Source organism: Castor canadensis, chromosome 6 (assembly GCF_047511655.1).
Source record: "Castor canadensis chromosome 6, mCasCan1.hap1v2, whole genome shotgun sequence".
In the NCBI taxonomy this organism is placed as follows: Eukaryota; Metazoa; Chordata; class Mammalia; order Rodentia; family Castoridae; genus Castor; species Castor canadensis.
This window is the reverse complement of record NC_133391.1, coordinates 114,794,660-114,817,324: the sequence shown is the minus strand read 5'-3', so window position 1 is coordinate 114,817,324 and position 22,665 is coordinate 114,794,660. Positions and strand designations below refer to the sequence as shown.

Here is a 22,665-nt window from a genome sequence, read left to right as displayed (position 1 = left end):
TCTGGGGAGTCGTTCACTAGCATAACTTTTTTTTTTGGTGTTGGGAGTTTGAATCCAGGGCTTTGCATGTGCTAAGCATGTGCTCTACCACTGGGCCCCAACAACTATCCATTTACCACTCTAAGTAATGCACTGTGCTAAGGTACTAAGAACAAGTGTGGTGAATAAGAAAAACATAACTCCTCTCTCATGAAGCTTACATTCTAGATCAAAAGTTACACCATTATGTAATTGTAGCTGAGTAAGGGTGCAATAAGCCCTTATAGACAGGTCATTGATAAGTCAAGAATACAACTCTAAGACCTATACACCTTCATCTCTATTTGCAAATATATTAAAGATACTGTAAAGAACAATGCACATTTTAAAGGGTTTCATCAATAACAAAAAAATTCAGATTAAATCCTTATTTTACCTTCCACTAAAACTAACACATTTCTAGTAGGTATCTGATATTTAAATATTTACCATTTGCTTCTCAACTTTGGCTCACCTTAATATACAGTTATAACTCTTATCCAAATTTTAAAGTCATTTAATTCTTCTAAGCTAACAAGAATATTTCTGATAACTCAAAAAACAACAAAACAAAACAAATATAACCCCCAAGTCCCCAGGTGTGACACACTGACAGCTGGTTAAAAAAAAGACCTTAGATATAATTTCACCACAATGCGGAGGTCAATTTCAATTTCTACTAAATCCTACGTTTTTTAATCGGTTGTTTCTCTAGTTACTAATGATCAGTATTGAAAGTTTTAGAAAAGATGGATTAGTTTCCAAATTGCTTTTCATGTAAAATTCCCTAAAAACGCTTTTTAATCGGTAGTAAATTAGACAGCTAGAGTCTCTTACCTGTAGTCATCTAACTGTACCAGAAATCGTACAATATCACGATGAGCTTTCAGTACAAGCAGTTCTGTATAGGGATTCTGGGTTTGTTCTTCGCCTATTGTCTGTAAAGCAGATTTCTTGTGATTAAAAAAAAAAAAGAAAGAAAGAAAATGGTTTATAACTGCATGGTATCTATTTAAGAACAGAAGATTTAAAAAGCCACAGATGCTATAGTCTAATTCAAAGTATAAGTTCCTATAATAGCAACTAAATAACTGCTAACTCCACATAAAACACTTCTCTTACCACGAATTCATACCATAAATTTTAGTATTTTTAAATCACAATAAATTTACAAAAAGGGTAAATTTTATATTGAATCTCAATAAACCTGACTTAAAAAATTAATGGACCAATCCAACTCAATTATATTAGGATGAGTGTTAATTAAAACTGCAAAACAAAGGGGTAAAATAAACACTAAAAATCACCCATTGCAGGCACTCAATACATGTTTGCAAATGAATAAAGAAATGTAGTCAATGAGACTTGTGAATTCATTTCTGAATAACATTGATAAAGACAACTGCTAACATTTTCAGAGCACTATTGGCAGGCCATATGTCAGACACTGTGCTAAGCACAGATGCCACACAACTTAATTCTGTAAGGTAAATCTTACTAATCCCATTTCTGGAATAAACCCAGTACTATTTCATGATAAAAACCTTGTTCTTAATCACTAAACCAGGGTTTCTCAAGCTTGATACCTGATGTTCCTTGATGGGGCAACCCTGTGCCTTTTTAGATTCTTGGTAGCACCCTTCTCCCTACACACTAGATGCCACACACACACACTACCCATTTGCTGTGACCCTCAAAAATGTCTCCTGACATTGCCAAATGCTGGGGAGGAGCAGATAAAATCATCCCAGGATTGAGAGATTGAGAGTCACTGCTAATCACCCTGCGTCTGAAGGAAAATCATAGGTTCTGATACTGTACAAATTCAAGACAGTTACACAACTGAAATACTTCACATGAAGAAATATATAAATTAACATGCATCAATGTTTTCTGAAAAAAATCCACCTCATAGCAGTCATTTTTTATTTATCCTATCTCCCTTTCTAGCAGAGACTCAGATGAGAACAAGTAACACATCTGAAACACTATAAACTGCTTCCCCTAATGAAAGCTTGCCAGGGATGGCAGAATTGGTTAATCAAATCATATTAACCAAATAATCAAGTTAATATCAAATTGTCCACATATAATATATATGGCTGTTTAATGAGCCACAATTTTTCCATAACCTGAAGGACTTCAGACTCATATGAAATAATATTTTTTCAACTGCAAAGATATGAGGAAGTTAAAACTGAGAAGTTAGGCTGCTTACAACACCACCATTGTTTACTAACAGTCAAAATGAGAAACAAAATGGAATTCAATACAAATTGTCTTGTGTGGCATATAAAATAAATCCCAGACCTCAACCTTTTTAAGGTGGCAAACTTATTTTACTCATCTTTCAAATGTAAATGTCATTACCCTGTCTACTCAGTCGCGGTGGCCCATGAATCAAGTATGACTATGGAACCAAACATAGCAGTTAAATGACTTTGAAGTAAAATATTAATTTTTTTGAAACAATTACATCGGGTTTTTTTTCTGTTGTTCCTGGAAGGAACTAAATCAATTTTATATTCCCTGATATTACTACTTGATGTTGGAAAGATGTAGCAATTCAGTAACTCAAAAGTGGAGAGCTGCAGTCACCCTTGTTCCTTTCAAGCTAAATCGAATGCTTTTTTAAATTGCAATGAAGAAGCCAGCGACCTAAGTCCTTGGAGGTCGCACCCGGCTGAGCGCCCTGAGCCGGTCGCGTGCGGACTTTTACGGGTTCCCCTCCCATGGTCCACGGGGAGGACGGCCCCGCGGCCGCGCGCACGCCTGCGCCTGCGCCTGGGCCTGCTCCCCCGCCCCGCGCACAAAGACGCACGTGCTCGCCCGCAGGCCCCGCCCCGCGCACAGAGGCGCGCGTGCTCGCTCGCAGGACCCGCCCCGCGCACAGAGACGCGCGTGCTCGCCCGCAGGCCCCGCCCCGCGCACAGAGACGCGCGTGCTCGCCCGCAGGCCCCGCCCCGCGGAAGCGCACAGTGAGGCGCGTGCTCGTCCACAGGCCCCGAAAACCGGGCGTAGACTCTGACACCGCGGGTCTGCGGCGCAGGGTGGGTCAGCTGGGTTTACCTCGGCCAGTCCCTGCGGTTCGCGGCCTCCCCCGATCAGCCATCGCAACATCCGGGCAGCGGCGGTGTCTTGGTGCGTCAAGGCCCCAGGCAGCCCGAAACCTGCCCCGTCTGTAGCGCAGTGGAGCCGCTTATGTTTGCTGCCCCAGATTTGTCAGGGACGGAGGAGCGCAGAACTGAGAACTCCAAAAAGGAGTCAAAATCTTGTTCCTGAAGCGCCGCGCACCCGGCCGCAGAGGCTTAGCTTGGGAAGCCTCGGAGCGCGACGTCGAGTGAGCACGCGCGGGGAGCCGACGGTCTGCGCGGGAGCTTGGGGAGCTCGAGCGGCCCCTGGTGGACACGCGCGCCACAGCCACCGCCTGGGCCAGCTCGGGTGGCTTTGGCGTACTTCACTGGACCCAGGGGCCAGTACAAGACTTCTCCATCTGGCCGAATCTGGTGTCACGTGTGTACATCAAAATTATTGTCGCCAACACTTACTGGGTGTTACAGTACCGTGCTCAGGCTCTGTCTACATAAATCCTCATAGTAACCCTACCGCTACTGTTCTATAGATCAAGAAACGGAAGCTCTGAAAACATTTGCTAATTTGTCTAAAGACAATAGCCAGGCAATGTCTGCAGTGGAATTGGAACCCAGTCTCCAAGTTCCAAAAGTAGTTCTTGAGTGTATGCTATATGTCTAACACAGCATCTTCCTTTAAAAAAAAAAAAGTAGAAACGGATATACGTTATTAACTTATTTCATATTTATTGTTTATTGAGGTGATGGAGACAGAATCCAGGGCCTTGTGCATGCTAGGCAACTGCTGTACCAATGAACTACATCCTTGCTCACAAATACTTTATTTTGACTACCAAATTTTCTTAGGCAGTCAAAGAACTGTGGTTCCATATGACTGCATATCAGGATTACCAGGGTAGCTTTTTAAAAATGTAGCTTCCATCCCAGACTTACAAAAACAATGTGTGTGGTTAAAGAATTGGAATCGATTTGGAGAAAGTTCACTATGTGATGGTGATGAGTACCAAGGCTTTAGAAATCACTGGTCTACTGACTTATACCTTACGTTTGTAAAAGTTTCTACATATATTTGCATGTATGTTAGGTTCAAATGAGGGTCCCAGCGGTAAATTCCTGTACAGAGCTTATGCAAATGTACCATCAAATGCATTAATTCAGTAACTGTATTGAACACAGGTGTTCTAGAGATGCAAAGAGGAATCATTTAAAATTTCTGCTTTCTAGGGACAAGGCAGAAGGTCTAGGTACAGAAAGACAGGGCTATAGATTCTACTTTAAGGTATATTACTTGTGGGCACTACCCAAACTGACAGTTCCCAGAGAACTAGAAGTTCCTGTGGTTCATCTTTGTATTTATTCTGAGTGCCTTTGGCAAGGGAACAGTCTCGAGGAGAAGGTTGCTTCTAAGTGTACCCAAATTGCAGTCCACATGCAGTTGGACACAGAGAAAAGAAAGACTAGCCCCTAGAATGGGAAGACTTACCTTTAATGAAAGGAAACCCAGGAGTAGCAGGATTTCAGTTCTGGAAGGAATACCTTCAAGTGAGGCAGCATGGTTGCCCAGAGAGGCTAAATTTAATGCTGATTTTCTATATTCTCAGATTTGTCACAATACTCAAATCTAGGGAACACTGCAGGTCCTTTAAAGCACTGGTCCAGGGATGAATACTTCCTCCTTAGGTTCCTCTTACCAGAGCCAAAAAAAAAACTTTATAAAAACTGTATTAGAATGATATCAGAGAAGTTGGAGGAGTAGAAAGCACTGGGAATTCATCTCTCAATCCAGAGAACAATTATACTGGTAGAAACTGTCTGAAGAAACTATTTTGGGACTTTGGAGTCTATTTAAAAGCTTCCAGGCTCTAGCTGGAAGAGAAGCTATCCACCATTGTTTCAACCCTCACCAGCAGAAGAAACTTCCAGGGAACTTAAAGCAATAGTGCTCCTTTCCCCCTGTTTCTCTCTTCTTATGGGAAGCAGACATTTAAGAATTAAGACATATAAAAGCAACCATGAACATGAGGGAATTTAGAAGTCACTACATTTACCTAGGAAAAGACATAGATTTGGAAAAGATCCAAAAAGATCTTCAGCTTTCCTATCAGCCTAATCCCAGGCTCAGAGACAAGCTTAAACAATAATATTTTTAAATTACCACATTATCGGATTCAAATGTCCAGTTTTCAATCAAAATTTAAATAATTAAAAATCACAAAGCCTGTAAGGAAACAGGAAAATATGGCCCATTAAAAAGAACAAAATTAATAGTAACCATCCCTGAAGAAACCCCTGTATTAGATTTAATACACAAAGACTTTAAAATATCTTCTTAAAGATGTTCAAAGAGCTAAAGGAAGATATTTTAAAAATTATACATGAGCAAAATGAGAATATGAATAAAGAGAAAAATTTTAAAAAGAAATCACAAAATTCTGGGAGTAAAAAAATACAGTAACTTCAATGTAAACACTCACTGAAAGAATGAAAGCACATTTGAGAAGATGTAAGAATCAGTAAACATAATGCAGATGAAATAATTTAAATGATTCAGTCTCAGTAACTAAAAGAAAAAATGGAGAAGAATTAAGGTAGCCTAAGGAGCTGTGGAACACCATCAAGTAGATCAGCATATGAATTGTGAGAGTCTCAGAAGCAGAAGAGAGAAAGGGGCAGAAATTATATATGAAGAAATAATGGCTGATCTACAAATTTAATGAAGATACTGTGTTAGATTTTCATCACTGTTAAAACATCTACTTTAAGTTAGAAAATCATCTTAAAGTAAGAAAGATTTATTGTGGCTCATGGTTTCAGAGGATTCAGTCAATGGTTGCTTGGTCCCATTCTTTTGGGCCTGACATGAGGCCAAACATCATGGCAGGGAGCATGTGATGAAATAAAGCTACTCACCTAATGGTAATTGAAAAGAAGAGAGTGAGAGCAAGCAAAGGGCCAAGGACAAGATATACCTTTCTAGGGCATGCCCCTACTGACATACTTCCTCCAACTAAGCTCCACCTCCTAAAGTTCCTACCACTCCCAGAGCACCAGCTGAGGACCAAGACATTAGCACATAGCCTTTTGAGGACATTTCAAATCCAAACCGTAACATAGGAATCTACAAATCTAAGAAACTCAATGAACTCCAAGTACAATAAAATCAAAGACATCCACACTGAGATGTATAACAACCCATCTATTGAATAACAAAAAGGAGCTCAAAAGCATCAAGAGAGAAGCAACCCAGGGCTGATGGAGTGGCTCATATTGTAGAATGCCTGCCTAGCAAGAGCGAGGCCCTGAGTTCAAACTCTAGCACTGCCAAAGAGAGAGAGAAACAACTCATCACATACAAGGGATCTTTGATAACATTAACTGCTTTCTCATCAGAAACCATGGAGGCTAGAAGACAATGTGTTCATATACCCAAAGTAATAAAAGGGAATAAGAACCATCAACCAATAATTGTATGTCCAACAAACCTGTCTGTTAAAAGTAAGGAGAATTTATAGCATTCTCAGATAAGCAAAAGCTGAGAAGTTTGTTATCACTCACACTAGTTCTGAAAGAAATGCTAAACAGAGTTTTCGGGTTGAAAAGAAAGGATGCTAGACAGTAACTTAAAGCCATGTGAAGAAATGAAGATCTCTGGTAAAGGTAAACGCATAGGCAATTACAAAAGGCCATATCATTGCAGTTTTAGATTATAGCCACTTTTTGTTTTCATGTGATTTAAAAGAAAGATGCATAAAAATTATCAATCTGTGGTATTTAACACACAGTACATAAAGATGTAGTTTGTGGCACCAAAAGAAAGTATGGGAAGGAGGTGTATAAGAGCAGAATTTTTGTATGCTATTGAAGTTAACATAAATTCAAATTAGATTGCTCTAACTTCAGGATATTTGATGTAATCCTCATGGTAACTACAAAAATGTATATAGAATATACACAAGAGGAAATGAGCAAGGAATCAAAACACTGCAAAAATAAACTAAACACAAAAAGAAGGCAGTAATTGAGAAAAATAAGGGACACAAAGACTATAAAACATTTAGAAAACAAATAGCAAAATGGCAGAATTAAGTCCCTTCTTATTAGTAATTACCTTTAATCTAATGGGTTAAACTCTCCAAATAAAAGACAAATTGACAAAATAGGAAAGGAAAACAAAAACCATGATCCAACTATATGCACATTATGAGAAACTTACTTTAGACCCAAAGACACAAATAGATCAAAAGTGGAAGATAGTGAAAGAAAAAAGATACTCCATGAAAATAGGAACTAAAAGAGAGCTGGGGTGACAGTACTAGTATGAGTCAAAGCAGACTTTAAATCAAACAAGCTTATAAGTGACAAAGAAGGATGCTATATATTTTTAAAAGTGTAATACAATAAGAATACACCCCTAATAAGAGACCCAAAAATATATGAAGCAAAAAATAACAGAATTAAAGGGAGAAATAGTTGTATAGTGCTAGTTGCAGACTTCAGTAGTCCACTTTCAACAATGTATAAAACAAGACACAAGGTAAGTAAAAAAATAGAAAATTTAACATTACAATAAACTAACCACTTCTAACAATACAGCCTACTCTATACAAGAACAATACAATACACATTCTTCCAAACACACACAACACATTTCTAAGAAGGACCATATGTTGGGCCACAAAACAAAATAGGACATTTCTTTTTTTTTAATTTTTTTTTTATTCATATGTGCATATAATTATTGGGTCATTTCTCCCCCCTCCCCCAAACCTTCCCTTAAAATCCCCGCCCCCTCCCTCTCAGCCCCACCCCCTCGATACCCGGCAGATACTATTTTGCCCTTATCTCTAATTTTGTTGAAGAGAGAGTATAAGCAATAATAGGAAGGAACAAGGGTTTTTGCTAGTTGAGATAAGGATAGCTATACAGGGAGTTGACTCACATTAATTTCCTGTGCATATGTGTTACTTTCTAGGTTAATTCATTTTGATCTAATCTTTTCTCTAGTTCTGGTCCCCTTCTCCTATTGGCTTCAGTTGCTTTAAAGTATCTGCTTTAGTTTCTCTGCATTGAGGGCAACAAATGCTATCTAGTTTTTGAGGTGTCTTACCTATCCTCACCCCTCCCTTGTGTGCTCTCGCTTTTATCATGTGCTCAAAGTCCAGTCCCCTTGTTGTGTTTGCCCTTGTTCTAATGTCCACATATGAGGGAAAACATACAATTTTTGGTCTTATGGGCCAGGCTAACCTCACTCAGAATGAAGTTCTGCAATTCTATCCATTTACCAGCAAATGATAACATTTCGTTCTTCTTCGTGGCTGCATAAAATTCCATTGTGTATAAATACCACATTTTCTTGATCCATTCGTCAATAGTGGGGCATCTTGGCTGTTTCCATAACTTAACTATTGTGAATAGTTCTGCAATAAACATGGGTGTGCAGGTGCCTCTGGAGTAACCTGTGTCACAGTCTTTTGGGTATATCCCCAAGAGTGGTATTGCTGCATCAAATGGTAGATCAATGTTTAGCTTTTTAAGTAGCCTCCAAATTTTTTTCCAGAGTGGTTCTACTAGTTTACATTCCCACCAACAGTGTAAGAGGGTTCCTTTTCCCCCCCCGCATCCTCACCAAAACCTGTTGTTAGTGGTGTTGCTAATGATGGCTATTCTAACAGGGGTGGGGTAGAATCTTAGTGTGGTTTTAATTTGCATTTCCTTTATTGCTAGAGATGGTGAGCATTTTTTCATGTGTTTTTTGGCCATTTGAATTTCTTCTTTTGATAAAGTTCTGTTTAGTTCACTTGCCCATTTCTTTATTGGTTCATTAGTTTTGGGAGAATTTAGTTTTTTAAGTTCCCTACATATTCTGGTTATCAGTCCTTTGATGTGTAGCTGGCAAATATTTTCTCCCACTCTGTGGGTGTTCTCTTCAGTTTAGAAACCATTTCTTTTGTTTAGCAGAAGCTTTTTAGTTTTATGAAGTCCCATTTATCTATGTTATCTCTTAGTTGCTGTGCTGCTGGGGTTTCATTGAGAAAGTTCTTACCTATACCTACTAACTCCAGAGTATTTCCTACTCTTTCCTGTATCAACTTTAGAGTTTGTGGTCTGATACTAAGATCCTTGATCAATTTTGAGTTAATCTTGGTATAGGGTGATATACATAGATCTAGTTTCAGTTTTTTGCAGACTGCTAACCAGTTTTCCCAGCAGTTTTTGTTGAAGAGGCTGCTATTTCTCCATCGTATATTTTTAGCTCCTTTGTCAAAGACAGGTTGGTTATAGTTGTGTGGCTTCATATCTGGGTCCTCTATTCTGTTCCACTGGTCTTCATGTCTGTTTTTGTGCCAGTACCATGCTGTTTTTATTGTTATTGCTTTGTAATATAGTTTGAAGTCAGGTATTGTGATACCTCCTGCATTGTTCTTTTGACTGAGTATTGCCTTGGCTATTCATGGCCTCTTGTGTTTCCATATAAATTTAACAGTAGATTTTTCATTCTCTTTAATGAATGTCATTGGAATTTTGATGGGAATTGCATTAAACATGTAGATTACTTTTGGGAGTATCGACATTTTTACTATGTTGATTCTACCAATCCATGAGCATGGGAGATCTCACCACTTTCTATAGTCTTCCTCAATCTCTTTCTACAGAAGTGTATAGTTTTCCTTGTAGAGGTCTTTCACATCTTTTGTTAGGTTTACACCTAGGTATTTGATTTTTTTTGAGGCTATTGTAAATGGAATTATTTTCATACATTCTTTTTCCGTTTGCTCATTGTTAGTGTATAGATATGCTAATGATTTTTCTATGTTGATTTTATATCCTGCTACCTTGCTATAGCTATTGATGATGTCTAGAAGCTTCTGAGTAGAGTTTTTTTGGGTCTTTAAGGTTTAGGATCATGTCATCTGCAAATAGGGATATTTTGACAGTTTCTTTACCTATTTGTATTCCTTTTATTCCTTCTTCTTGCCTAATTGCTCTGGCTAGGAATTCCAGTACTATGTTGAATAGGAGTGGAGATAGTGGGCATCCTTGTCTGGTTCCTGATTTTAGAGGGAATGGTTTCAGTTTTTCTCCGTTAAGTACAATGCTGGCTGTAGGTTTGTCATATATAGCTTTTATAATGTTGAGGAACTTTCCTTCTATTCCTAGTTTTCTTAGAGCTTTTATCATGAAATGATGTTGGATCTTATCAAAGGCTTTTTCTGCATCTATTGAGATGATCAAGTGGTTTTTGTCTTTGCTTCTGTTAATGTGTTTTATTACGTTTATTGATTTTCGTATGTTGAACCACCCCTGCATTCCTGGGATGACGCCTACTTGGTCATGGTGAATGATCTTTTTGATGTGTTGTTGAATTCGGTTTCCCATTATTTTGTTGAGGATTTTTGCATCAGTGTTCATTAAGGAGATTGGCCTGTAGTTCTCCTTTTTGGAGGTGTCTTTGCCTGGTTTTGGGATAAGTGTAATACTGGCTTCATAAAATGTGTTTGGCAGTTTTCCTTCCCTTTCTGTTTCATGGAACAGTTTAAGGAGGGTTGGTATCAGACCTTCTTTAAAGGTCTGATAGAATTCAGCAGAGAATCCATCAGGTCCTGGACTTTTCTTTTTGGGGAGACTCTTGATTGCTGCTTCAATTTCATTTTGTGTTATAGGTCTATTCATATAATTAATATCCTCTTGGTTCAGTTTTGGATGATCATATGTATCTAGAAATCTGTCCATTTCTTTAAGATTTTCAAATTTATTTGAATATAGGTTCTCAAAATAGTCTATGATGATTTCCTGGACTTCCATGGTGTTTGTTGTTATCTCCCCTTTTGCATTCCTGATTCTACTAATTTGGGTTTTTTCTCTCCTCATTTTAGTCAGGTTTGTGAGGGGTCTGTTGATCTTGTTTATTTTTTCCAAGAATCAACTTTTTGTTTCATTGATTCTTTGTATGGTTTTTTGGGTTTCTATTTCATTGATTTCAACTCTTATTTTTATTATTTCTCTCCTTCTATTTGTTTTGGGATTTGTTTACTCTTGTTTTTCTAAGAGTTTGAGATGTATCATTAGGTCATTGATTGGGATCTTTCAGTCTTTTTAATATATGGCTATAAACTTTCCTCTCAGGACTGCCTTTGCTGTGTCCCATAGGTTCCGGTAGGTTGTGTTTTCATTTTCATTGACTTCCAGGAACTTTTTAATTTCTTCTTTTATTTCATCAATTACCCATTGTTCATTAAGTAATGAGTTATTTAGTTTCCAGCTGTTTGCATGTTTTTTGTCGTTACTTTTGTTGTGGAGTTCTAGTTTTATTGCATTGTGATCAGATAAAATGAATGGTATGACTTCTATTTTCTTATATTTGCTGAGGCTTGCTTTGTGCCCTAGGATATGATTATTTTGGAGAAGGTTCCATGGGCTGCTGAGAAGAATGTAAATTGTGTAGAAGTTGGATGAAATATTCTGTAGACATCAAGCAGGTCCATTTGATCTATGGTATATTTTAGATCTAGGATTTCTTTATTGATTTTTTGTTTGGATGACCTATCTATTGATGATAATGGGGTGTTAAAGTCTCCCACAACCACTGTGTTGGAGTTAATATGTGCTTTTAGGTCTTTCATGGTATGTTTGATGAAATTGGGTGCATTGACATTGGGTGCATATAGGTAGATTATTATTATTTCCTTTTGGTCTATTTCCCCTTGTATTAGTATGTGATGTCCTTCTTTATCTCGTTTGATCAATGTAGGTTTGAAGTACTTTGTCAGAGATAAATATTGCTACTCCTGCCTGTTTTCGGGGGCCATTGACTTGGTAAATCTTCTTCCAGCCTTTCATCCTAGGCCTATGCTTATTTCTGTCAGTGAGATGGGTCTCCTGTAAGCAACAAATTGTTGGATCTTCCTCTTTAATCCAGTCCATCAAACGGTGCCTTTTGATGGGGGAATTAAGTCCATTAACATTAAGTGTTAGTACTGATAGGTATGTGGTGAATACTGTCATTTAGTTGTCTTACTTGTTTGAAAGTTTGATTGTGTGTACCTAAGTTGAGGTTGCTCTCTACTATCTTGCTTTTTCTTTTCCTGTAGTTTGGTGCTGCCTGCCCTTTCATGGTTATAAAATAAGACATTTCTAAGAAAGACCATATGTTGGGCCACAGAACTAGTCTCACTAGATTTAAATATAAAGATATATAAAGTGTCTTGTCTGACTACAATAGGATGAAGTGAGAAATCAGTAACAGAACTATGCTGGAAAATTCACAAATATATCGAAAGTAAACAAAGCAATCAGTCAATGGGTTGAGGAAGCACAAGAAAAATTATAAAATACCTAGAGATGGGTGAAAACACAGCATGCCAAAACTTATGCAATGCAGCAAAAGCTGCATTCTAAGAGAAATTTATAGTTATAAATGCCTACATTAAACATGAAGATGTAGAACCAATAGCCTAATGTTAGCACACCCTAAAAAACTATAAAAATGGAAAAAAAACTAGGAAAAGAGAGGAAATAAGAACAGAGATAAATAAAATAGAGAATGAAAAAGACAAATGAAACCAAAAGTTACTCCTTTGAAAAGATCAGGAAAATTAACAAAATTGTAAGAAAAATGAAAATAACTAAAATTTAAAAAATGAAAGTCAGAACATTATTACTGACCTGAAAGACACAAAAATAATTTTGAGGATAATATGAATAATTGAACAAACAACTTAGATAACTGAGAAGAAATGGACCAATTCCTTGAACCACACAAATAACCTAAATTAGGGCTGACAGTTGTCTCAAGTGGTAGAGTGCCTACTTAGCAAGCATAATATCCTGAGTTCAAACCCCAGTACTGCTAAAAAAAAAAAAAAAGAAAGAAAGAAACTAAAACAAATAACCTAAATTAATTTGAAAAGAAGTGGAAAATAACAACAGACCTATATAATAAGTAAAGAGATTGAAATAGTAATAAAATTTTCCAACAAAGAAAAGTCCTAGACCAGATAGATGGCTCTAATGGTGAATCTACCAATACTAAAAGAATTAGAACAAATCCTTCTCAAACTCTTCCAAAAACTTGAAGAGGAAATACTTTTTAACTCATTATCCAAGGCTAAATTATCTTTATAACAAAGTCAGAAAAAAATCACAAGAAAATTATAGACCAATATCCTTTATGAATATAGGTGCTGAAAAGTCTTAACAAAATATTAGCAACTCAAGTCCAACAACATATTAGAAAGTGTTACTTATGATGAACAAGTGAGATTTATCCCAGAAACGTAAGGGTGGTTCAACATAAGAAAATCATTCAAGTAATGCATCACATTAATAGAACAAAGAAAACCATGCACTCATCTCAATTGATGCAAAAATGGCATTTGACAAAATCCATCACCCTTTCATTAAAAAGCAACAAAAACACCAAACCTCTTAGAAAATTAGGAACAGAAGGAACATTCCTCAACATGACAAAAAGTATTTATATAAAACCTATCTCTTACATCAGAGTCTACAGTAGGAACTGAAAGCTCCTTCTAAGATGGAAAATAAGAATGTCCTCTTTAAACTGTTCAACATGGTATTACAGTTTCTTGCCTGAGCTACTAACAAAAAGAAACAAAATCCATCCAACTTGAAGGGATACCTCAATTTGCAAGTGGATATGTTCCTATATAGTAAAAAAAAATTCCAAGGAATCCACAAGTACTAGAGCTAATCAATGAATTCAGCTAAGTTGTAGAGTACAAGATAAACACACAAAAATTTGCTGTTTCTAAAAATCTGCGAGGAACAATCCAAAGAGGAAATTGCAAATCTACTTACCATGGCATCTAAAGGAACTAAATGCTTAGGAATAAATCTGACCTGGAGGTAAAATACCTGCACACAGAACACTGCAAAACACTGCTGAACAAAATTTAAAAAGAATAGAAATAGAAAGACCGCATGCTCTCAAACAGAAAGACTTAATATTGTTCAGATACAGCATTACTATCCAAAGCAATCTATGGATTCAATGCAATCTCTATCGAAATTTCAACGTGTTTCACAAAAATGGAAAAAGATAATCCTCAAATTCATACGGTATTATAAGGAGTCTCAAATAGCCAAAATAATACTGAGAAAGGAGATAAAGTTAGAAAACTCATGCTTACCAACTTCTAAACTTACTACCAAATTACAGTATGATACTGGCCTAGATCAAAGGAATAGAATGGAGACCTTACATAAATGGCAAAAAAAATGTTTACAAGAGTACCAAAACCATTCAATGGTGGAAAGGACAGTCTTTTCAATAAATGATGCTGGGAAAACTAGATATCCACACAATTTATTTACATCCTTACCTTATACCATAAACAAGTATTAACTTAAAATGGTTCAAATACCTAAACTTAAGAGCTAAACTGTAAAACTCTTAAAACGAAAAATTGGAGACCATTATCATGAAATTGGAGTTGACAACAGTTTGCTGGTTATGACACCAAATGCATCAGTAATAAAAGAAAAAAATAGATTTGGCTTCAAATTAAGAACTTTTGCATATCAAGGACACTATCAAGAAAGCCAAAAAGTCATCTACAAAGTAAACAATTTATCTCATGAGGAATTAATATCAACAATTAGAAAGCCAAACAACCCAATTCAAAAATGAGCAAAGGACCCAAAGTAGACATTTCTCCAAAGCAGGTATATGAATGGCCAATAAACACATGAGGCTAAATGTCATTAGTCATTAGAGAAATGCAAATCAAAACCATAGTGGAATGCCACTTCAAACATATGAGAATGGCTATAAATTTTATTTATATATTCCATATATACATATATCCAAAAGAAATGAAAATTCCCTCCACAGACATTAGTGCACCAATGTTGATAATAGTGTTTTTCACAATAGCTAAAAGGTGAAAGCAACCTCAATGCCCATAAGCAGATGAGTGGATAAATAAAATGTGGCATATGCATTTAATTGAACATATATTTAACTATGACAGGAATGGAAAATTTTATGTATGTTGCAACATGGGTGGACTTTGAAAATACAGTACTAACTGGAATAAGCCAGGATCAGAAGAACAAATATTATATGATTCTGCTTACATTGTTACGGGAGTCTTGAACAGAGACATGGGACACCAGGGAGTCTTGAACAGAGACATGGGACACCAGGGAGTCTTGAACAGAGACATGGGACACCAAGGCATTTCAGGAAGCGATATTTATTAGCATGCTGGCATCAGCTCAGCAGATTCACATCCAAAGTCTGAGCCCCGAGAACAAAGGTGTCTCGCCTTATATATCCTTGTGAGCAGGTTACAGAAGCAAAAAGCAAGGTTTAACCCATATGTGGTTACATGGAACTCTATTGGCTACTTTATTCCCACTGCTAGCGACCTTCTTCACATTTAGATTTTTTAAATTTTATCTCTCTGTCATCCCCTCCCCCCTGCTACATTGTCAAAACACAGACTTGCTTGTTTCTTTTTTCTTTTTTCTTTTTGGCCCTCCTCCCGGCTACAATATGAAATGCTTAGAACAGGTAAACTCCTAGGGACAGAAAGTAGAACAGAGGTTACCAAGGCCAGGGGAATGGAGAATGGGGGAGAGGGGGTTATTTAATGGCTATGTTTATATTGGAGATGATAAAAAAAGTTTTCTATATAGATGGTGATGATGGTTACACAACATTGTGTAGTGTTTAGTGCCATTGACTTGTACACTTTCTAGATACATAATTTTGCTACAATAAAAAAGAAAAATAGATTAACAGAACAGAATACAGAGTCCAGAAATAGATGTGAACATGTGGATAACTGATATTTTACAAAGGTGCAGAGGCAGTCAGTGGGGAAAAATGTTTTTTTTACAATAAAAAGTACTTAGAACAATACAATTTGACATCCATATGTGAAATCAGCTTCAATCTATATCTTGCTTCCTATACAAAATTGAGGATGAATCATAGACATAAGTGTAAAACCTAAATCTATAAAACTTGAATAAAATAAAGCACATGGAAAAATCTTTGTGATTCTGGTTAGGCAAAGATTTCTTATGTCTGACCTCAATAGCACAGTCCATAAAAGAAAAAAAATAGATAATTGCACTTCTTAAAAATCAGCATTTCTGTTCCTTTACAGAGACCATTAAAACACAAAAAAATAAGCCATAGACTACAGAAAATAATTGTAAATCATATATCTGATAAGGGACTTATATCCAGAATATACGTATATATATAAGGAACTCTGAAAAACTTAGTAAGCATCCATTTCTGGGTAAGATGGACTAAACACATCCTATTTTTCTCTTCAGTTAAACTCCATTAGAAAGCCTAGACAGAAGAGATGGCACAGTTCTTTAAGAACTCTGAAAAGGGTGGGTTGGAGAGGAACAGCAGAGTTCACAAGATCATCTAGTCAATATTTCATTTTCCTTCAGTAACTTCCCCATCCTGAATCCAGTGCAGCTTCAAATCTGGAATTGAACCCTGTGGTGCAAAGATGTAGGAGAATCTTCTGGTTGTGGCTGGAGAGTGTCATCTGACAAAGGACTTCCAAAGCTCAGAGAGAATAGGGGTCCTCCAGGGTCTCTTCTTCCCTCATTCTTTCATGCCCTGGACTCTCAGATATCTCATAGCAGTGGTGGCAGCAGTGACAATGGCTACCCACTGGGAGCCAAAACTCTACAGATAGGAAACATCCTCTCTTCGGTGGAGCTGACGCTGCATGGGTCCAAGCCCAGACCTGTTTTTCCCATCTTTCTACCTTTCCACCAGTTGGCACCAGAGGTGGTGCAGTTGTGGAAGTGGGTTGGTTTCTGTTCAGGAACAAAAAGTGACTTAAAAACACCAGAAAGTAGCAGAGAATGCTGGAAAAGGAGGAACTTAGGAAAGCAATCCTGGGGAGCTTCACATGAACTCACAGGTTCACCTCCTTCACCTGCATATTCATAGATACCAAAGACTTTAAGAACTGAGCTAACAGATTTCTGCCCAGGTTCAAGACTAATTATTCGATAGGAGAAACCCAGTTAGTACTACCAAGAACTTAAAACCAAACTTGGAACCACAGCTCACAGAAAGCAGGTTAGAACTTTTGCATAAGCCTAGCCAGGTTAATTGCTTGCTAAGATAGAAATACCATTTTCCATAGAATTTAAATAAAATAGAGCTTCATAGGTCATATTTCAAAGGTCTGGGACTATAAAGCAAAACCGACATGAAGAAACAGCCAGTGACAAAATTATCCAGCTGTTGGAATTAACTAAGACTTTAAAACTGGACCTATTAGGTTATGTACTATGTGATACGGGATACTGAGCTCTCTTTGCTTCCTTCCCTGATATCTATGTTAAGCTTTCTCCTGCTTTTGTTAGTTGCCACTAAATACTGGCTGATTGTTTTTTGACAATGTCCTGGGATGTAAATGGTGCCACAATCTGATCCAGTCAAATTAGGAATCGTTTGTTTTGTTTCTGCTCTACTGGGGTTTAAACTCAGGGCCTCATACTTGCTAGCCAGATTATCTACCACTTGAACTATGCCCCCCAGCCCTTTCTGCTTTAGTTATTTTTCAGTTAAGGTCTCCCTTTTTGCCTGGAGCCATCCTCAGACTACAGTCCTCCTATCTATGCCTCCCATTTAGCTGAGATCACATGTGTGCACCATCATAGCCAGCTTCTTGGTTGAGATGGGGTCTTGCTAACTTTTTTGCCTGTGTTAGCCTTGAACCATGATCCCTCTACTCTCTTCCTCCCAAGTAGCTGAGATTACAAGCATGTACTGCCATGCCTGGCTAAGTAGGACTAGCTTTTGAAGACAGTGTTTAAATTTTGTTCTGTCCCATGGAGGGCCCCTCTTAACTATCCCTTTCCCTGTAGCTTGCTGGTGAACTAGATGGCCTATGATTTATTGAGCTTGTTTCTCTCAATATGATCAATATCATTTTTCCAATCAATCAGACCTATAATATAAAATAACAGTTTCATTTTTTTCCTGGGGACATCTGACTATCTGCTCCAATCTGGATCTGATGTTTGCTATCTTCCTGGGGATTTCCTTTGTTTCAGGGATAACGTGAAACATAACCACTCCTAGGTTATAACTAAGAGAAATTATAACATGTGTCCACACAGAAACTTGTACATATATGTTTATAGCAGCATGATTTATAATAACCCAAATGAGAAATAGCTCACATGTCTGTCAGTGTGCAAATGGAAAAACAAAATGTAGTATATCAACACTATAGAATACTATGCCATAAAAAATTAATGTGGTACTGATACCACATGGATGGAACTTAAAACATGATGTTCAGTAAAAGAAGCCAGTAACAAAAGGCCACATTTTATAATTACATTCATGTGACAGTCTGGAATAGGGAAACTTATGGAGACAAAATAAATTAGGACTCTAAAATTAACTACAGTAATATTGGGACATAACTGTAAGCATATTTAAAACCAATGGATTATATACTTTAAATGGCTGGATTGCATGCATGACATATCTCAATAAAGCTGCTTTAAAATTTCATATATTTATATTAACCTAAAGTTGTTGAATCTTACTACTCTGCCAGTATATGAAAATAATTCTTTAACAAAACCTTTTGAGAAACTTCCCTTTACATCCGATGGTTCCTAAACCAATTACTACCATGAACCAGGCTCACCAATGTAAAGTCAGACTCATGATGACTTAGTCCATAGGGATTGAAGGAACACCTAACTACAACTAAGGTTCTGCCCAGCAAGAATGAAGAAAGGAGTGGCTCTTGTGTAGACTACACAAGACTGCTACACAGACACTATGTATGTTGACATTTTCATATTTCAATCCCTTCCCACTATCTTCAACTTTTCTATAACCAGCTTATGAGGTTTGGAGGAGAAATAAGTACATCGCACAGATGATGAACCAGTCTGGATGTTGTGAAGTAACTTTATACTATTTATTCTATGATAAAGCAAAGATTTGAACAGAGATTTTTCTGACTCCAAGTTCATATTTCTAACACCATGCCTCCACTAAATAGAATTTGTATTAAACAGTGTTACTTATTATAACTTTAGAAAACCACACTGAAAGAGCCTCCAGACCACAATCCTTATTTAAAGCTGTCTTACTCCTCCCCGGCTAACAAATACAATCAGTTCACTCTCTCCAGATGACCTCTTTCCCGCACAGTCCACTGCACCAATATATCCTGAGCTCTCATTCAAACAAGGAATTGTTTAGCTAAGGATTTTGCACTCCTACTAAAGTGCTTTATACTTCATGGAATTAAGCAGAATGCAGTATAACTGTAAATTGTGTTCTCTGTCTGTAATGACTTTTCATTCATAATTATAGTATTTATAATAAGTGCATTGGTGATGACAGAAATTCACCATAACATATTCCATTGTCTGAATTAGCTTCAGACTCTTATTTAATGAATTATTAATCAGCCACAGTCAGTCAATAGTGTATCACATTAAATCTCTGAACAACACAAAGAAAGAATTTTTATTTTCTCCCTATGTAACCCATAGAGTAAACTTTAATGATGTGAATTTGTTCAAACATCCATCCATAGCTCTATTACATCTACAATTCTATTGGTAGAGGCCAGCTTAGGTTAGTTCACTGCCAGCAGCTAGCAAGTTGTAGGAATACTTGAGCCGAATTGCTTTATTGTTACTATCACTGTGCCTATTTAGAATTCTGGTACATAAAACTTCCCAGATACTAAATCTCTATTTAGGTACCTAGAAGCATTAGTTAAGTTCGGATTCTTACCCAGAAGTCACCCTAACTATTAATACTATAGATGAACACAGTTAGAATCTTTCATAAGTCAGTACTATAGTAATGAATATTATTATTTTTTCACCACCTATTCCACTTCTACCATCTTTAGGGACTTAAGCAGTTAATCAACGCATATACTGTCCTATTGGGAATTCATAGCTAACAACTATAGATACCAAACTGTAGTATTATGCCTGTAACTAGATTAAATGAGCAAAAGCTGAATTTGTAATTTCCTTTACTTACTCATCTAGCACAGCAATGGTCAACATTGCTGCACAGTGGAATCACCTAGAGAACTTTAAGCAACATTGATGCCTGGTCCCCCCCAGAAGCTCACCTAATTGGTAAAGGGAGCACCTGCATCAAACTTTTTAAGTTCCTCAGGTGACTATAATACACTCCGCAAGTTAAGAAAAGCCATAGTCTATAATTACGTGTGTGAGAGTGTGTGAGTGGGTGTGTGTGCACTGCAGGAAAGCAGGAAGAGCAAAAAGACAGAAGTATTTGAGATACAATCGGGTGTGGGACCTCAACTTTCCAAGAAGGAAAATGATGTTTACATTTCTGAAAAATCAAACTTAATGATTATTGCATAATAATCTGGGTCATTTTATCCAGAAATTTCACATTCAGTCTTACTGCATGCCAAGCCCTATTTGAAGCCCTAAGATTCAAAGATGCTCTTGTCTCTTCAGTAGCAAAGGAAATTTCCTCACTAAGAATATGAGTTTATGGTTTCTTTCCCATCTGACTTAAAACTTCTCAAAATTTAAATAATTATGATTTTATTACAGAGATGCTGGATAAAATACACTTAAGTGACTGACTTAAGAAGGGAGAAGGGATAAAGGAGAATGATGGGGGGTGAATTCAACTATGATATATTGTAAGAAGTTTTGTAAATGTCACAATGTATCCCCCAGTACAATAATAATTTTTAAAAAGTGGCATATTTTGGACATGCGTGAATTTGTTCCAACCAATTCCATATTCTTGAGGTGAAGGACATGGCATAGGTACTTTTCAATTCTTGCACTTTTCTATATGATTTCTTCTGCTAAACTCTGTTTAATGAAATTTTGTGAAGATTCCTGGGTCTAATTCATAGATTCTAGTAAGACTGAGCATCTGCCAGTGAAAACTTGAACTCCATGGTGTTGCTGTCTCCTTGTTGCTATTACACTTAAAAAAATCTTTAATGCAACTTCTTCCTTCTTTCAGGATTAGACAATAACAGCAGAAAATTTCACAACTGTCTAGATACTTCCCCATAGTCACAGATTTTGAAACTGTTTTGTTTTCTCCACAATTAGCAAAGAGTTTCCTTGGGAACTAAATTACTATTCTTCATTCATCCATTTTCTCCTTCCTCCCTATATTCAGTGAAGATACAAAAGTTATTTTGCACACAATCCTAGAGATGACATAAAGAAAGCGCCAGTTTTTTGCTAAATCAGCCTTTTAAAGGGCTATGATTTCATTTTTTCTTCATAAAATTTTAAGCATATTTTAACAGAAGAATGTCCAAAAGCTACTACTCATTTCCACATAGTATTATTCAGGTTCTAAATCTGTTTTTTAAATGTTCATGGGTGCACTTTATTTTTCTAGCTTCTTTAATTACAACAGGTCTTCTGAAAAGAATAAAAAAATTTTCTCTCCACTCAAACTGGGAATATCCAAATTCTTACACCCTCTGCCTAAGTCCACAGGAGATTTTTTCTTTTTCAATGACTGTCTAATAAATATTTGTCTTCCATCTTGTGCTTAACAAGGCTTTGGTTTCTTTCTTCATTGTTCTTTAAGAGTCAATGCACTATGCTGATAGTTTTCTATTACTCTAATAGGAAAACAATGATTCCTTAAATTTTTTTTCATAAAAGCAGTTACAGCACATCATAGAAAATTGAGGAAATTTGAAGGGGGAAACCTACAATTCTCTCACCTTTGAGGTCATCTTTAACATTTTGATGTATTCCTGCTAGTCTTTTTCTATACATCTACTTCTGCACACAATCACATTGCTGATTCATTTTGATACTCTACCTAGTTACAGTGGTAAGCACTGTCTGTGTCAATATACAGTGTTCATCTCAAGACCTTCTCACGCTCCAGATCTTAGTCAGCGGTCACACCTTACCTAGCAATGCCTATCTTCCCATCTCAGTCTAGGTCAGAGTCTCTTGTAATTTGCTTTTTTAGAATCAGAAGGCTATAAGCTCTATTAGAACCAAGACCATGTCTGTCTACTTTTTCTCATCACTATATAACCTGAACAAATCTGGAGCATAGTAGACACTTGTATTTAGCAAATATTTATTCAGATGCCACTGTGTGCCAACAAATAAAAATTTGTTGAATACATGAATGAATATCCCACATATTCAAAGGTTGCTTGATAGTCTGTCAAATATGTATTATGATACCATACTTAGCCAATCCCTGTGTTGGACATTTAGATCATTTCTGATTTGTCACCATTTGTGGTTTATTTGGTGAAACTGGGGTTTGAACTCAGAGCTTTGTGCTTGCAAAGATTGAGTTATATCTCTGATCCATTTTGCTCTGGTTATTTTGGAGATGGGGTTTTGCCCAGGCTGGCCTCAAACCCTGCTCCTCTCTATCTCAACCTCCTAAGGAACTAGGATTACAGGTGTAAGTCAAGAGAGCCCAGCTGTCATCATTATTAATAATGCTTCAATACTCAATGAGTATCTTTGTGCATATAACATTTCAGTATTTATTATTTCCTTA

At 36.8% G+C, this 22,665-nt stretch overlaps 1 protein-coding gene across 3 annotated transcripts in view; it reads right to left on the bottom strand.

The window, feature by feature from the left end:
* The window catches only part of Wdr41 (WD repeat domain 41), a 44,504-nt gene extending 41,122 nt beyond the window's left edge, over positions 1-3,382 (bottom strand). The window contains exons 1-2 of one of the 3 annotated variants that reach the window (XM_074077246.1): positions 3,088-3,382; positions 856-956 (exon numbers count right to left, since the gene is read on the bottom strand). In XM_074077246.1, coding sequence (XP_073933347.1) covers positions 856-956; positions 3,088-3,138 — 152 coding nt within the window. In that variant the 5' untranslated portion in view covers positions 3,139-3,382. Of the gene's footprint in view, positions 1-855; positions 972-3,087 lie in introns of those variants that run through there. The other 2 variants (XM_020177879.2, XM_074077247.1) reach the window with 2 other exon arrangements.
* Between the last annotated feature and the right edge of the window lie 19,283 nt (positions 3,383-22,665).